General features: G+C 42.0%; 1 protein-coding gene across 14 annotated transcripts in view; it reads right to left on the bottom strand.

Annotated features, from left to right (window-relative positions):
- The window catches only part of ANK3 (ankyrin 3), a 338,252-nt gene that overhangs the window by 54,534 nt on the left and 266,128 nt on the right, over positions 1–17,590 (bottom strand). For 12 of the 14 annotated variants that reach the window (XM_064430021.1, XM_064430020.1, XM_064430027.1 and 9 more), the window contains 4 exons: positions 16,459–16,582; positions 13,468–13,570; positions 8,111–8,217; positions 1,112–1,336 (listed from right to left, as the gene is read on the bottom strand). In XM_064430021.1, coding sequence (XP_064286091.1) covers positions 1,112–1,336; positions 8,111–8,217; positions 13,468–13,570; positions 16,459–16,582 — 559 coding nt within the window. The remainder of the gene's footprint in view (positions 1–1,111; positions 1,337–8,110; positions 8,218–13,467; positions 13,571–16,458; positions 16,583–17,590) is intronic. The other 2 variants (XM_064430019.1, XM_064430023.1) reach the window with 1 other exon arrangement.

Genomic DNA, 17,590 nt, shown 5'->3' with positions numbered 1-17,590 from the left:
AATGTATTTAATGCAGTAGAAACACTTCAAATTTAAAAAATTACAAAAGCACAGAAGTTATGAAAGCAGAATGCTGGCAGTGAATTTTACATGCCTATAAGCACAAGGTAGTAGCAGAGCTATATTAAATCAAGCCACTATGATTTTCTTTCAGTGACATAAATCAACTGAAAGTTTTAGGAAACTTAAAGAAAATAATGGGATTAACAAAAAATTGGAAACAAAAGAAAAACTGTAGACATTCTGTATCTTTTCCGTACATATCCTACCCAATAAATTTTGTTCCTTGTGGACCAAGCTGCAGGATTCGGCTAACCATGCTCTCGCCCTCATTTAGAGGGGGAGGACTTTTAGGAAGATGCAGTTTACTGAATAACATCCATGCAGCAGGAAGAGAAACGAGAAGGGGAAATTAGGAACAAGCTGTCATTCCCGACAGAACCAGCAGTTTACACCAGGGTGCCACTCACGGTAATGAACAAAATTTATAATTAGGAAAAAAATGGCCACATCATAGTGGATTGTTTCCCCTGTTTTAAGCTTTAAAAACAGTTCAGTTTCAGTGCTTCAGTTCCTAGCACTGGTACTACTTGTACCACCACTCCACAGCAGGAGCTCCACCGTCACTCCAAGTGGCTTTGCTCCACAAGACGGAGACAGGCAGCTCCCATCAACTCCACAGGGAGCCGTGCACATGTTGGGAACAGAGCTCAGTAGCTGGGTCTCTGTGGGTGCCCTAGACAATTCTTTGTGATAGTGCTCTTTCTCTACATACTCTGCAAGCAAGAGGGTCAAAACCATCTCTGGGTTTTCAGTGTGTGACTCCTCCTGACTTCCACGGCAGGGCTGCATGGGGGTGGGACCTGGCCTTCCCTGGCTTTCCTTACCTTCACCTCCATCCTGCAGTCATCAGAGAGGCAAGACTCTCCTTAAAACGCAAGGGTTCTTTACAGAAGGAATGGCAGGTTAGCATTTTTAATGTTTAAATTAAGTTGCCTGTGCTACATGTTCAGATGAGGTAGAATCAACGTTTAACTAGTTAGATCCACAGGATAAAGGGAATGAAAGGTGCGACATGAGCATAAACAGTTAAACTCACAGAACAACTCACCCTAAAAACTGTGCCCCTGCTGGCCCCATTTCTACAAGCCGACTTGCCAATCCTTCTCCTTCAACCATGGGTGGTGGGCTGGCCAGCTTGTGCCTCTTGACCAGGCGGCAGGTGATGCGGGTGGGCGCCGTGCACTTCCGCGGTGGGATGATGATCCTCATGCCATGGTGCCGACTGCCCCTCATGGAACCCCCGCGTGCATCCACCATGAAACTAACCAGGAAACTGCCCAGAAAAGAAAACAGTTCAATGAAAGGTGTCTCGAAACAAGCAGATCAGCAAAAAGTCAGCAGACACAGACTCCAAAACATTAGAAAAGTCATCCCGATCCCAGCTAAACTAAAAAGAACACAAAGATCCTTTTAAAACTTGTACTTGCATGTTAACTACTGGTTATCAAAAGCAGGAATTGCTAAAGCTCTGGCAACACTATGGTGAAATGACCATGTTTTACTGAGCAATTTGGATTAAAAGTGTACACAGGAAGTGTATTAGTAGTGGTTTGTTAGAATTTTAAAACAACCCTTTGTTGCTGTTAGCTCTATTGTCCACAAATGAGAGCAATTAGCCTCACATGCATAAAGCAACCAGACAGTGTCGAAAAAGGAGAATCAAAAATGCTTATTATTTTAGGAACCTCAGTGTTTAAAACCTTCCCACTGCCTCATTTGCAAATACTCTTGATGGCTGCCAGAGCAAGTGCCAGCACCATGGGTGAGAGTCCAGGCTACCAAGGGCTTCCACTGATGGGGTAGATATGTGATGACTACCAAGTACATAACTTCCTTCAGGCTGGTGGCTCCCTGGAGGAAATCATGCCATTACTTCTCTTTGAAGATCAGATTCATTAGCAAAAAAAAGAGACATTAAAGAAAAATCTCACTTGCTAGTGTCATTCCAATGCATAATATTCCATTTTTTCATAAGGGGGTAAGAAATGATATTTGTAAATGATGAGTGGTATATTTTTTAATAAAATCATTTCTATTAGCATGGGAATGATTAAAATTAACAATTCATATTAGAATAGCTTCAGGTAGAAGATGCAATAACAGGCTGGTATCAAGAGGGACACAAGTTACCAGCTCATTCCTGACACCAGCACAGATTTTGTTTGTTCCTTCAGTATGACAGACACTGACATAGCTGACACATCTGTCATGTAGCTTCACTATTTTCAAGGCTGTTGCCAAAACTTCCAGCTTTTAATAACTAAATCTTCACATGACTAACAGGTGAATCCATTCAATTTCCTGGCTCCTGATAGAAAAGTGAACTAAGGGTGTCAGCCAGTAATCCAGGGGATTGTGATGGCTCTTGGAAAAAAGCCCCCAAGTGCTCTGAAGTATGACTGGGAATTTGTGCAACACAGTTCCATTTGCTTTGAGACCAGCAGGACATCAACAGCAGCAGCTGACAGGCACTGGCCAGGCCTGAAAATAAACTGTATTCAGAAGTCTGACCAACATGGGTGGGAAAAATCTGCACAAAAGCAGGAGAGAAATCACCATTTGGAGTGATTTCTGCAGTCTGCAGGAGAGAAGTGAGTAGGGACACAAGCTATAAATATTGGAAGTATGATGAAAATATTGTCCAGCTGAATTCCAGATCAAGAAGTTGCTACATTGCCTTTCTTCAAATTAAAATCCATCAGTAAAGATGGGGAGCTAAAACTGCCCTCTGAGATGACCCTAGCCCAAATTTATAATTTCTCACTTGCCAGAATTTGTAATTCTCATCCCAAATTTATAATCTCTCATTTTACAATACTGAGGCATGATGTTTCACAGTAGTTCTCATACAGAAAAATTGCATCCACATTCCATGTTTGTCTCCCAGATAAATGCACTGTACACTCCAACAAATCCAAATGTTGCCACTAGGGTATCCCAGCTCCTCACAAGAGGAATTGTTTCAGCAGGACAGGATCTTGGCTAACCAAACACTTTCCAGAAATACTAGACCTGTGTCAGAACCAGTATGCTTGATCTTTAAATTATATACCCTATAAGTGATTATAATCTCAGCATTTATGGATGCTTAGCTGGCCTTTTAGAAACGTGCATGGTTTCTGTCTGCAGAGGAGCTGGGGCCCTTTCAGACTGGAAGTTTGTGGGGTGGAGGAATGCCTGGCTGGAGCATCCCCAGGGCTGAAGCTGCAGCAGCTGCAGGGAGGCACAGCTGGTCAGAGCACCATGGAGGAGCCTGGCAAGGCTGGGCTTGGCTGTTGGCTCAGCACAAAGCAAGGTTTTGGACAGCTGCCTATCATGTACATGGTTACTGGCTTGTTAAGCCACCTCAGAATTAATAATGAAAAGGAGGCTTTCATCTAGTTCAAAAATGCCAAAACTTACACTCAAATAAGATGCTGTCTTCTGCACCCAAACTACTTAAATGACAGAAAGTATGTAAGAATCTAGGCACCTAAATCAACTGTCTTAAATTCATAATGAAAAAAATAAATCAATAGAAGTCAAAACTAAGTGCCTACAAAAATCAGTCCCTGAGTTACCAGGGATGTTCAGGTTGTAGATTTCAAGGTTGGTCCAACCTCAGCAACCTGGTTCCTGCCCCTTCCAGCTTCGTGTCTGCACCAACTGCAGCCTCCGGTGCAGACAAAACCTGCAGCACACCAGCCTTTGTGCACATTGCTCCCAGAGAAAGGCAGTCACTGTCAGCAGCTCAGTAATGAATTATTTCCTTGTTTAATTTTCCGATTAGTAACTTACCGTGTAAAACAGTAACAACAATTCCAAACAGTATTTCATGCACTTTCTAGCTAAAAACATTAGTAGCTGATGCTTACCTAAATTAATGTTGCACTAACAATGGAAACTACAGTATGACCTCTAAAACACAATGCTAAAGGCTAATGAGCATTTCTACTTGGATACATGGAAGGGATGAGGATGTGGTTGGATGCACTACAAACATCTACACACACTCTGTGGGAAAAAAAGTTTAAAAAACAAAACAAAATGAGGATTCACAGAAAGCACCGAGTTATCACCTTGAATCATACTGGGGGAGTGGAGAGGAATAGCTGCAAAATAATTTAGAAAGCAAATGGGAAAATTAATGTAAGATAATTAGAGGCAAGCAACAGAAAATATCAATAATAAGTGCAAAGAAAAAGTAACAATCACAAAAATAACAAAAGCAACATGTTTGAAGGCCAGCTTTAGAAATTATTTGGCTTTTGCTTCACATATTGTGACATATGTAATATAAAATATGCTACACATGGAAAAAAAATCTGTAAGGGAGGGTTCATTTAATTAGCCAGCACAACTCTACAAGTTCTCTGGAAAATGCAGAAGCACAAGGAGAAAAGCATTTGCTGTTTACTTAATCAGCAGAGAATTTATTGCAACACAACTTCTTCATTAAATTCCAAAACCATGTTCCTGTGTGCCATGGAAAACCAGTTCTTGCACTTCTCTAAAGCAGTTTATTTTCCAAAGCATAATGTGCAAACATATGTGTGGCAGGATGCTTGAAAGGAGTATCAGTCCATGCCATCCACTGCACTGCTGTCAAAAATGAGTTCTGTGTGTACAGCAGATAAATTATACACAGTTAATATACTTATTATATCATGTAATATTTAATAATACTACTTATTAAATTATGTAGTTAATAGAATTTAAAATGCAGTAAACTATAAAGAATCTGATTTATTCCATTCTGCAAGACTGGATTCATTATTTCTGAGTTTTTCAATATTGGAAGGCAGTGTGGCACACTCCTTTCTTTCAGCTAAGAAAAGGAAGGAGTTAAAGGCAACATGAAGAGACAACACCCACATTTTACTTAGGGAAAGCTGCAGGAGTAAGCTCACATCTGACAGCTGGAGGTCATTTTGGTGAGGGTCTCTACCCTTCCAGAGGCCTCAAGATTCATGATGCATTTCAATGTACTGCTTACAATGGACCCTGTTCAAAACATATGCTGGCAAAACAACTTATCTGAACTCAAGAAGAAAAACATAAAACATTCTCTTGGCTTGAAAAAAGGAAAAACCAGAAGAGTTGAAATCACTGCCAACAATTTCTACTTTCTCCTCCTTTCACTGATACACTGCTGGATCTCCACATCCTGCTCCCAGAGCTCCCCTTCTGCCTGGGTGAGGAAATAAGAACAAACAGTGATGTTTTTTCTCCTGACAGTGGGCAAACAGGGGAAGAGTGACCCGAGGCAGCAGCGCTGCTCCTGGCATGGCACAAGGGGAGCCCTGGGATGATGGAGATGGCCAGGAGCAGTGGGGGCAGAGCCTGGCCACACCACGGGGGCTGGCAGCCCCTGCCACAGACAGAACTGGGGACAAAGACAGGGATGAAGCACCCCAAACAAGCAGAAAGGACCTGCTGTTCAGGAAAAGACTGGCAGAAGAGATGTGAAAAGTCATGGTCCTCTGCATATCAGATGGAAGATTAGAACATCTGTTGATTGCCTCCAGGTGAAGATAACCAGGAAAATCAAACAGGATATTATAATATGGGGACACAACTGAAAAGTAAATAAGCAACAAGTGAGATTTGTTTGGGTTGTTTTTTCCTGACAAAGGAACTGTATCCTCAGAACATCATTTCTGATGGATTTTCTATGTCAAATAAGAAATGTAATGGGCCAGAAAAGCTATACATGTTTGGAGAATATTTTGGTTTATGCCTATTTGGAGAGCTATACCTGTTTGGAGGATATCTGTCCCCTCCCTGCCATGCAGCCCCAGAGTTTGCTCCCCTCTGGGCAGCAGCTTTACCACCTCTGCCTCTGAGAGGGCCCATGTACCAAGGGAGCAGATCTCGTGTGAAAGCCCCCATGTCCACAGAACATATGTTTTGGAGGGCTGGAACCACTGGTGACCATGCTGAAGACCTAAGGGCAGGCAAGTATTGTCCCAGAGGACTGGCAGGATGAAAACATCAGACCTATCTTCTATCAGGATGAGAAGAAACCAGAAAATTTTAGACCAGTCTAACCCAAATTACCAGGAAATATTCAGGAATAAATTATTTAATCATCACTCTATAAGGGCCTAAAGGATCAAGGTAATTAGTCAAGATATTACACCTTTCCTACCACCAGTCTCAAAATAAAAACAAACCAAAGATATCAGTGGCAAGAGCAATTAATGCCAAATGAATTTGAATTCCTTCTTTGATATGTGGAAGTACTGCCTTGGTACCTCAGCAAGCAATAGAGGTAGAGTACAGATAAGGTAAGTGCAGGATCACCTGAGAAGTTACCTCAAAAAAGATATCATCAGTGCTTTCCTGGTACACTGACAGGGAACTGCAAGGGCATATTTCACTGTGCTGTCCTGGCACAGGTACTAGCCTAAACGTCATTAGAAAAAAGGTCTGAAAAGTCTTTGGAAATAGGATCAGAATTAAAAGCTCTCTTGCAAAAAAATGGAAAAAGGGGCTGGAATCAGCAAACTGAAATACCATAGAGACAAATGCAAGCAGAGGGGAAAAACCAAACACTTAAACACAACACCAGTAAAAATTAACCAAACTTCAGGGTTTCAAGAGGGAGCCAAGAAATTCTAGCAGATCACAAACATTCACCAGCACAAACTGAAATTGTCAAATGGATAACTCTCATTGCATACGTGTGCTATGTGTCAGACCAAGGAGGTGGCAATCCTGGCCTGCAAACAGGGCATGGGGAAAGCACCACCTAGGAGGGTCTGGGACATTTTAGTCTAAAAGGCAGAATTACATGTCTTCAGACATAGAAAACAATTGTTAAGAGACCAGTAAGATCTTGTTCTCCACGCCCACTATGGACATAATAATGGATACCCACCATGGGTAAGAAACAGGCTCAGTCTGCAGCAATGAAATGTTAAGCTCAGCATTAGGGGAAGAAATAGTAAAACAAAAGATAGTGGAATCCTGAAGCTGGGGGCCTATAGAATCTCTTCTTTTTAGTGATTATTAGGACATTAAATGTCTTTCAGGAATGGTTTGGCTACTTTTTATCCTACAGCAAAGGAAAGGGTTGGGCTACCAGCTCTCTGAGGTCCTTTGCTGATGCACCATTCCATGATAACCAACAGTCCTCACCTTTTCATGCTGCAAATCTTGACATTTTAATGCTAGCACTGACCATGTGCAGTGTTTTATCAGCTTGGGACCTAAAAATCCACTGCTGCATAGATCTGTTCAGCAGATGCAGGTGCAGATGTGCAGTGTGGGACTGTAGCTTTAGATTTGTGGGGCTTGCTGTATTGGAAATGAAATATTTTGGTATGAGCCACACTCATTTTTATGGTAAGAATGTAATTAGTCACAAAATGGGGAAGTAAATTAGAGCGGATATGAGATTTTATGTCCCGATCTCAAAAACTAAACAACAAATATTTACACTAGGCAATCTAATAATATGCAAAGATTACTTACACATTCATTTGCAAATTTTTACAATATGCATTCAGACATCACTACTACTGCATTTAAATCAAGTCTGTATGGCACTGTCAAGAAGCACCTAAATTACAGTGATGACTCACAAGTAAACAAATAGCACCACCAAAATCAAACTGCAGATATTGGAGACTAGGCAGGAGCTTGAAGTATAAATAAAATAACAGACCAAATTAAAGCCCCCCCATTTTTTTCCTCTATGAAAGAACAGAAAACATAACATGCTATCTCTGATTTCATATTCCAAATAATTTAACACAATGCAAACAAAAGCAAAGCATAAGCAAAAGAAAAAGCAAAACAGGACTCTGAAAGAGAAGCCTGCAGGATTACAGTGTTTAGGCATTCGGAAAACTAAGTTCAGAAGCAAGTTTTTGGTTTGATATTCAAGAATTCAGACTGCCTCCTGTTATTAAGCACCCTCCTTGAAGTCAGTGTGAACTTTGCCACTGGCTTCCAGTGGAGCAGGACCAGACATGTTATCAGCCATTACAGCAGGCTCTATTCTGCAGCTAACAATGCAGTTCCACATCTACAGATAAAGGAAAACTGTTAAGTGACCTACCCAGAATGGATGGGACTGGAAACAAGGTTAACATTGTCCAACGTGTCTGGAGCCCAGCTATAGTGCCTGAGAGAATCAGAATCAAACTCCCTTTGAAACGTCAGGTGCTTCAAAACAAAACAGAGAAATGGAAAATTAAAATTAACATTAGAAACATTTGTCTTAAATACAAGCTTGTTAATATAATTACATTATATTTAGATCTGGTCCTCTCCATTTAACAGTGCTGATACCTCCAGGGTTAAATTACAGGAAATCCCATAACAGAAACATGAAATACCCACTCAAACTCTTGTCTCTTCAAACATTCCTTTTGCCCATTTTTTGCACTTCCTCTAGTTTCAGGAATGTCTCTCCCCAGTCTTTACTTACTTTAATGTGCCAGGTTAAAAAGATTGGAAAAAAAAAAAAAAAAGAAATTACCATTTGTACTGCAGTCATACACCATATAGACAGGCAGTGTAATACCACCCCTCAGAGGATGCCATTGGATAGATCCTTATTCAAGCAGAACCTGGGAATAACTTCCCTGGGAGTTTCAGTGAGGCTGTGAAAGCAGGAGGAGGTTGGTTTTGCACAGCCAACATGAGCACTGTTTGTGGAGTGCCACTGCCCCTACTCATGTGGACAGAAATAGCTTTAACCCTGTGAGGCTATAATTAACTCCCTGAGGTGTGACTTGTTCCTCCTGCTGCCCACACACATGGACATTCACACATCCTCTGCCCCACAACATCCCTCACACTATGAATCCTCCTACTGGGCAGCAAAGCTATTCCAGCAAAATACTTGTTTTCCTTTCTTCCTCTTGTCTTAGGAAATTCAACCAACTAAACTTCAAATACTGTTTGCCCCTATTTCCAGCGTGATATGAAAGCATCTCCCCAGTTTAAGAATCATAAATAACATCAATACAAGAAAGTCGAGAAGCAACACAATCTTCACCCAAGATGGTGTTAAAAATGTCAGTGTTTCCTGTAAGTAGGTTGTTTGCTGCTTAGAGGCAAATGCAGCTAGAGAGAGCAGCCTGTTTGGAATGAAACCTCACGGGCTGTTTTCAAATCACTTTCAATGGGTTCAAGTCAAACCGAGCCAAGCACACTCTTCTAAAATCTTACTACTCCTACCTGGGGTTTTTTATATGTTGACATAGACTGGTAGTGGAAATTAATTATTCTCAATAGAAATATCAGCATTAGAAGTAAATGTGGCAAATTCAGTCATCAACACACAAAAGTACTCTTGAGAAGCTTCCACAAGGTAAGCAGGCAGATAGCTGCTGTGTTGCTGGCCAGAACGCGCAACACTCCCATCACTCTGGGGTTTCCAAAAAACTGCACTCTTCAGGCATTTCTTTCATTAGAAATGAGGATCCCAGGTTTCATTCCAAAAACTATTGACACTGTAATTTAGTGTTCTTTGACAGAAACCCCTGCAGAGTGCAGCTTTGCTCTGTCACTCCTGGCTCGGTGCCTCTTCCCCAGCTCAACACTTCTATGAAGCATCTTTTGTTAAACTTTGTGCTGTAACAGATGTACTTGAGGCCTGAGGCTCAAGCACAGACAACAACAATAGAGAGCAAACTTGAATATGCTAAACAGCAAAATACACCATCAGACATAAAAGGTAAAATGAATGCTGTCAAAACAATGACAATTAAGCATCCAAAGTGGACTTAATTAGTGCCATTTCAAATATGTGTTGTAATTTAGTTTAATTAAGATAGTTTTCTTAGTCTTTCCAATAAGATACTAGGGATTCTCCAACATTTTCTGGAGAGCCTGTGGTTCAGGCAGAAAGCCAACACTGTGGAATTCTGCTATTCCAAATGACTGGTAAGAGCTCACACTGAGCATGTTATTACTTTTGATACCAAACAGTGTAAGAGTCAGACAGGTTGTCCCAGGCATTGTAAAGATTTATATAAGTAAATATAAATGTATTGTTTTTGCTCAAGTGATAAACTTTATCATCAAAAATAGGTCAAAGCAAACAAACACAAGAAATGGGCCAAAAGGAGCAACACAATTTGGTGTTTGTCCCTGAAAGGCCTGCTAAGCTGTACAGCATCACTGCACTGAGGCCCAGGACACACATCAACAAATAAATGTGGGGTCAGGTTCCCTGTAACAGATGAAAAATGCTTATGTTCCCTTAGCAGTGGAATATGGAAAGCTAAACACAGAGCTATATAAATTCCAAGGAAACACCATCACTCCAAAATAATCTGTGCTAGACAGAGGTGCTCCTGCACCCATGGATGTGCTCTAGGTTTGCCTACACACCTGGGTGGGGTTCCTCAGTCCAGCTCCATGTCCTGAGACATGGTCTGTACACCAGGTGACTGGGTTTGTTTAAAGCATTCCTTTCTGACCAAGTGAAATCAAACAGATCTTTTGGACACGTGTAGAGCAAGCAAAAGCCCAAAGTCTGCAGCTAATAATTTTGGTGGAGAAACAGCGTAGGAAAAGCTGATAGCTGGACCCACTCATCTTACACACAGCACACATCTGTGAATCTCATTTTTTCAGCCTGTTGAGGTGCTGGATTTTCCATGCAGGAAAAAAAAAATCTTCCTGTATAAGTTGCAATATAAGCAGTCCAGAAGATAGTACATGGTCAGTGACACTAAATCACAGGAGCCATTCTGTGTTTGGTCAGGTCCAGTGTTCCCTCCCTGGACTGAAGGAGATTAAAAATGCATTGCTAAAGGGTGTGGCAGCCTTAGATGCAAATGTGTGTATAAAAATACTGAGGGTTCTGCTGGCAAGGATCCTGCTGGTTGCATAACTGAATATCCAGGCTGTGTAATATCAAAATTCAGCAAACAGAAAAATTTATGCTTCCTCCCAGATGAATTTATCCAGACTGAAGTGATTCAGCAAGCTGCTATTTAATGGACAGCCCGAGTCATCCTGCCTTTGGCTGACTAAATTCAGAGGTTGATGTAAATTATTCCATGGAGAAGTCATTTGGATTTAGTCTGAGTTGCTGCATCCAAGGTAACACGCCAGAACGCAGAAATTTTAACTTTGCTCCAGCCAGGTTATGAGGTACAGTGTGGCCTGGATTCAGAGTTCCCTGTGAACAGGGTCAGCAATAAACCACCAAATGCAAACAACAGAGAAGATAATGGCTTCTAAAGAATGATTAGAAACTCTTCTCTAACATTCCATGTGTTATGCTGGCAGTGAGGTTCGGTAAAGAATGGTTTCAAATCTTCTTCATTTGACCCTTTCCAGTCTCCCAAGTCTACCAGGGATCCTGGGAAAGGTGATGGGATCTGCTATCTTAACCAGACCAAGAGGCTGGCAAATGTTCCTTACTCTTTTGCATACTGATGTTTGTGATAAAATTAATTCCCAATAATTGACTTTGCTGCTGCCATGAACTCCAGACAGGTCTGAGCTGTACAAAAGGAGAGAAAATAGCATATACAGACAGGCAATGATCACTCTGCTTCAAAGTAGTGTGACTCCCAAAATAGCCTTAACTCCTCTCAGTTCCCAGACAGACATTTAGAATATTGATTTCAAACCACAAAGATCTTTGTTCCTGTGAATCCCATTGGTGGAACACAAATTGGTGCTTTTTTCCCCCTGCTCTCTACTGCCATAGCAGAGATTATCTAGGAGCCCATTAAAGTACAAAGGGATGAGAAAGTGGGGCAGGGATATTCTCCATCTCCCCAAACGCACTTCTCCTGTTCAGCCAAAAGCTAGGGCTGAGGCTGGGCAGAAAACCACAGGAATTCCAGAGGATGGATATATTTTTTGTCAGGACATGGAAGTTTGGAAAAGCCATGGCAGAAAGAGAAACCAGCTAAAACTTTCTCATGAACATAGTTTGTTGTTTTCCTATTAGTTTTGCACAGAATCATGGCTTTACCAATCTCTCAAGACAGGACTGGTATTTTTCCCAGTACCACATTCTTTGAGAGCTGGTTTTACGCCCTGTTATGTGTACCCTAGCTGCTCTTCCATGCCATCGACTTTAATGGGAATCACAAACATAGCCAGAATCATAAAACAATGCAATATATTCTCAGACTGAAGAGTCTTCCTCTGCTCTGAAAGTTACATCATACCAAGAACATTTAATGAAGTCCTAGTATTAGAAGTCATCAAAGCAGCTTTAGGTACTCAGCCCTGACCTAGGATTTCCAGTGCCAGTAGTTGCAGATTTTGTTTTATGACTTCAAACCAAGCAAAACCACAAAATCACTGCTATGCAAGCTTTGGAAACTCTCCTTAGACGGCTGTTGCAAATTAAGGTTATTGGAGGTTTACAGCATTTCACTTTAAAAGTAACAAGTTAATAACAAACATTCTGTTGCTAAACAGAATCCAATTTCTGCCATTCCCATAATACTACCAGAACTGTGTGTAAAAGCTGTAGTAAAACTGGATGGCTTATCCCACAATAGAATTTACAGACTAATACAATTAAGGTTTAAAATGTACAAGTCGTGTTCTGTGAACCCTTTTCCCCATGAAAATATCCTCTGAGATCAATAACCCCCCAGTGCAGGAATGCTCAGTGAAAACAGCAGCAGAAAAGCTCTATTTCATTACAATCCACCTTATGCTCTTCCAGGGCATAAACAACAGTTCCACTCCACAGTCCTTCCCAAGTAAGGGTTTTTACATGAATTTTTATCCAGCTTCCTAGCAGGTCTTTGACTTCTGTGTATCAAGAAACTCTTGAGTAATACAGTTAGATTTAGAAATCTGAAGCAAGTCCACCAAGGAAAATGCTGGGGAACTCAAAAACAAAGCATACTGTACTCAATCACCCCCAGCTTTTGGAAAGGCTTTCCCACGCTATCATCAGGTCAAAAGATGCTGCTTTTGTTGCATTAGTCATTGCACAAGTGTTTGGAAGATATATAAACTGAAGAGTCCATAATAGCTTAATCTTTACAAGGCCAAATTCTTCCCAAGAGTGACAAAACAAGGACAGCAGTTGGAGTCCCCTCCATGCAGACAGAGCAGGCAAAGTAATTCCCAGCCTGTGCAGTACAAAGGTTGCTTAGTGGAAAACTCATTGCTCCCAGCTTATCAAAGCACTCTGAAGACACATGTAAGAGGAGCCTCGCTGACCTCAGCCAGTAACCAACCCCACACTCAGAGACACAACTTTAAGAGTCCCTTAAAGACTCTTCTGGTTTGGGACCCCACCGCCTGCCCCTGGCAGGATCAAACCCAGCAAATGGTAACCCCACCACCTCTTGCTGACAGCTCCTCTCACCAGCTAAGAGAGCAGCCAGGGTCTCTGGAGGCACAGCGCAGCCTCCACACTGCAATGCCCTGCAAGCACGAAGCACAGCTGCCTGGTGGCAGAGACACAGCACGTACCTGGTCCTTGGTGGGCACCAGCAGCTCCTCAATCATCATGCTGTCCCGGGCATAGGAGCTCCTGTTCAGCGTGTAGGACCTATCCGAACTGAAGGAGCGGAGGCTGTTGTATTTACCATTTATCAGAGAAAGCGCGGGTGACAATGAGGTGAACAGAAAATAAAAACAAAAAAATTAATACATGCAACTTCCAGGGATAGCATCAAACGGCAAAATATACATAATCTGTGAAATAAATACAAGGAGGAAAATGGAATAAAAAGTATTTGACTAGAGTTAAATATTCCCTTCCCTACAATATGCATAAGCAAAATCTCAGCAGATGCTTACTGCTTTGCCAGTAATGTTGTGGCTTTAGAATAAATCTAGAAAGGTGTATTCAAGTATTTAGATGAACTTTGATAAATATCTCCATGCCCTAACCCTGAAGGCGACCCACAGGGCAGGTCCCAGGGGAGCTGTGGGTAGGTCACAGTGCCTGCCCACAGAGCTCAGGTTGCTGAAGCAGGTTTAACTAGGAGCAAGTTTTATGTGATGTCACTCTTTGTGGCTGAACCACTTCTGACATTGTTACAAATACCGTAGTTATCCCTGTAGTTAGAAAGGAAAGGGTAATAAGTTTGAAATGAAAGGAGAAATAAATTTGCTTAATGACAACTAAGTACAGATTATGATGTTTGGGAATTATTTTGTGCATGTTAAACTATTCAGAAATAACTATGATCACTCTTAACGTGTGTTGCAATTAAACCAACGTAGGAGTGTTTTACATTTAACCCTGGAAGGTACATTATGGTATGTGCTAAAAACATGCTGCAGGCCTAGACATGCTTGCTACGTGACAAAAAATAAAGTAGTAAAAAACGTGAATTAATACAAAGCAACATCCACCAACATACTACACTTTTGAACTAGCAACACTTTTCACACTCAGAACTCTACAACGTGTTTCATGCATTTAGTAGTTGCTAATTGAATTTCTCTAATCCCTTAGCACACGTTTCCTTCTTGTGCTGGAAGCAGAACAGGGATCTTAATTACACACTGTAGGCATATGTTAAGCAGACTTTTACATGATAAAGGGCATAAAGAATTTAAGTTGTATATGTTATAACAGAGGGATGTTTTCTAGGGCTGAACCCCCTGCTCCCCAAAATAAAAGCATGTCACTTTCCAATGCTAAATAAAATGAAGATGAGCAATGGCAGCAGCAGAAAGATGAGAGAGATGTAACACGATGCCATGCCTTCTTACCTGACTTTTGGACTAAAGCAATTTACATTGGAAAAGAAACAGGAGAAATAGAAAGCAAAGAATCAGACAAGAAAAGCAAGATGTTATGGCTGGATGGCTTATATACTTAATGTGTTCATTTCTTAATGTTACACTCAGAATCAGCAGTAAGATACATCCACAGAATACTTTTTTTTGTTTTTTTGCTAAATTAAATACTTCACAGAAAGAAAACCTCTGTATTTGTCTCCTCTGAGCATAACATGGGCAACACAAAAAATGAGCTACGCAGCAACAGATAGTAATGGCACTGCTAAAACCAGAAGCATGGGAATATTAGATTCCTCTCAAAGAAAAGATAACATGGGGTTGAACCTCAGATCTCCCTAACAGATGGTGACTGTGGAATCTGCTCTCCCACCTGTTCAGGGAGCACTCTGTGCAGGAAGAGAGCTCTGAGGAGTGAAAGGTGTCAGGTAAATCAGTGTGGGGCTCTGCATAGAGAGCATGTTCCCTCTGCATCCCCAGTGCCCTGCTCCAGCCCTGTGTGACCACCCTGCTCACACCAGACTGGAAAGCAGCATGTCAACTTTGTTAATTCAGTTTACTATGACACGAGATGCTCCCTTCAGATCTAATTTGCTGATTTTCTGGCTAATGGACTATTTAAAGCACCTTGGCGTTTCTCATGAATGTATTATCTCATAAATACTTATTAACTTCCCTAAAAATTGTAAATCAAGTACAACAGGGCTGGGGACTACTGAATAGCAACTTTCCACTGCATGCTTGCATTTCTAATACGACCATAAGAAACAAGACTGAAGGGTAGACATCTCAGCTTTACCTTATGGGAGTTGCCATTTGCTGTTAGACAATGAACTCACTTTTTAAAACAGATCTTTAAACTACAGCATAGGAAAAAGCCCTCAGGGCTCCAGCTTATGAGGTTTAATTATTAGCTTCAGTACAATTCACTGTCAGTAACTACACTGCAAATCCACAACTATGGAAGCAATCTCTGCTCACACAGTTTTAACTGTTTTGAGCAACACACACTGAAGGCTTTAGCCACATTCAAAAATAAAATCTAAAATGTTGATCTAGAAATACCTGCACTGAAATTAACATTAGTCAGACAGCACATTACTTTTACAACGTTTTATCAGGTTCACAGGAACTTTGGCCTGTTTTTAGTAACACGTAATCCATTCCCTGTCAAAATAAATCCTCCAACAAATTTAGGGGGAACCTGCCTTTTTTTTTTTAATGTTGTCTTTCTCAGTTGGATTACTCACTAGCACCTTTAAAAGAAATAAAAGCACCAAACAGCAAATGACTTGTCATTCAGTTTTTCTGGCATTTACATTCTTCAGCACAACACACCCATTAAGGAGCCCTCTACTGTGAGCATCAGTCTGGCCAGTAGTAGTCGAAAGAAACCAGGCTTTGCTGGCTGCTCTAGCTCAGTTTCTAGAGCAGCTGCAGACCACTAGCAAAGAGGTACCTTGGAGATGTTCAGAGCACGAACACAGACCAGAAAAAGTGAATAGCTTCAGTTTTGTGTATCACTGCCATACGAAGCCGACATGAATAAAGAATATGAAACAAAACTGCAATGAACATATGCTTCAAAGGATGTACACCCCCTCTACTCCATTCAAAACAGACTCCAGCGCTGTGTGGAAGAGCTCGCTTGGTTTGTAGGAACTCGTTCCTGGGGCGGCACACGAACACGAGAAGCAGCAAACACAGTACCTGGCGGAGCGCGCTCCCAGGCTGAAGCCCATGTATCCTTCAGCAGGCAGAGAATCATCGCCCAGCTCTTTCAGGTCCTGGGGTCCGAGGTATTTGTCTGTATCGCCTGTCATTGCATCCTCACCTGCCGGTACAAAAGCCAGGCTGGAATCAGAGCTACACGTAGGGCAGATGTTTGTGCGCTTAGTAAGTCATAACGCCCTTCCCTGCTCGCCAATAAGGAATCAATCCAGTCACCCCCACTTTCCCTAAGGCTCTTTCCACGCTGGATGTTAATTATCCACCCTCTGAGTGAGCCTGAGAAAATAATTTTATTGGGGGACAAACGAAAGAAGCAAAATTCCACCTTGACGTAAGCCCAATAAAGTTATACGAGGGATGACTTTTGCCCAATCGTCTCAGCAAGCTAAAGAGTTCCTCTGTACTTTGCATCATTGCGCTCACTTTTACTTTCCTTATGGAAAAAAAGAAAAAAGCCCGAACTGACAAAGCTGGGTCGTTCCGTGTGAAGGAAAAAAAAACCCAACAAAGCAACAAACCAATCGACAAAACCAAACCAAGCCCCGGCTGTGAGAGCCAGCTTGTTTGCCCACCAGCCCTGAAAAGTGCAGCAAGCTTGAATGGAGCCTGAGGAGGGAAGAAAGAGGCCCGCCTTCCACCTTGGGTACTTCTCAATGCCTTCTGGAAGTTTGAATGTAAGACGGGACTTTTTAAAAAGCTGGTTTTTTCCCTTTTTAATGACCAGGCTGGTTTCCGAAGCCCGCTCTGCCCGGGGGCCGTGCAGCCCCATCCCCACAAAGCCCGGGCACCGCCGGGACACGTGGGACACGCCATCCGCACGGAAGGACACCCTGAGCTGTTTTATCCAAAAAAAACAAACCCAAGAGCAAGGAAAGCTAGATGGTGGGAGAGGCGGGCAGGCGCCACAAAGGGTTAAGGGAGCAGCTGCCCTGCGGGGAGCATTTGCATGCCATTACATCATGCAAACCCACATTCCTGCATTGACAGAGCAAGTCCAAAATGTGCCTTTTGCGGCTGGAGGGTCCCCCCGGCCCCCGCCCCGTTCCCCAGGAGCAGAGAGCGCTCCCCGCAAACTCGCGGCTTGCCGACATTCGCTCTCCCCCTTTGTTGT

The sequence above is a fragment of the Passer domesticus genome, chromosome 8 (assembly GCF_036417665.1).
Source record: "Passer domesticus isolate bPasDom1 chromosome 8, bPasDom1.hap1, whole genome shotgun sequence".
NCBI lineage: Eukaryota > Metazoa > Chordata > Aves > Passeriformes > Passeridae > Passer > Passer domesticus.
The sequence above is the reverse complement of the archived record's forward strand: the minus strand, read 5'-3'. Positions and strand labels throughout refer to the sequence as shown.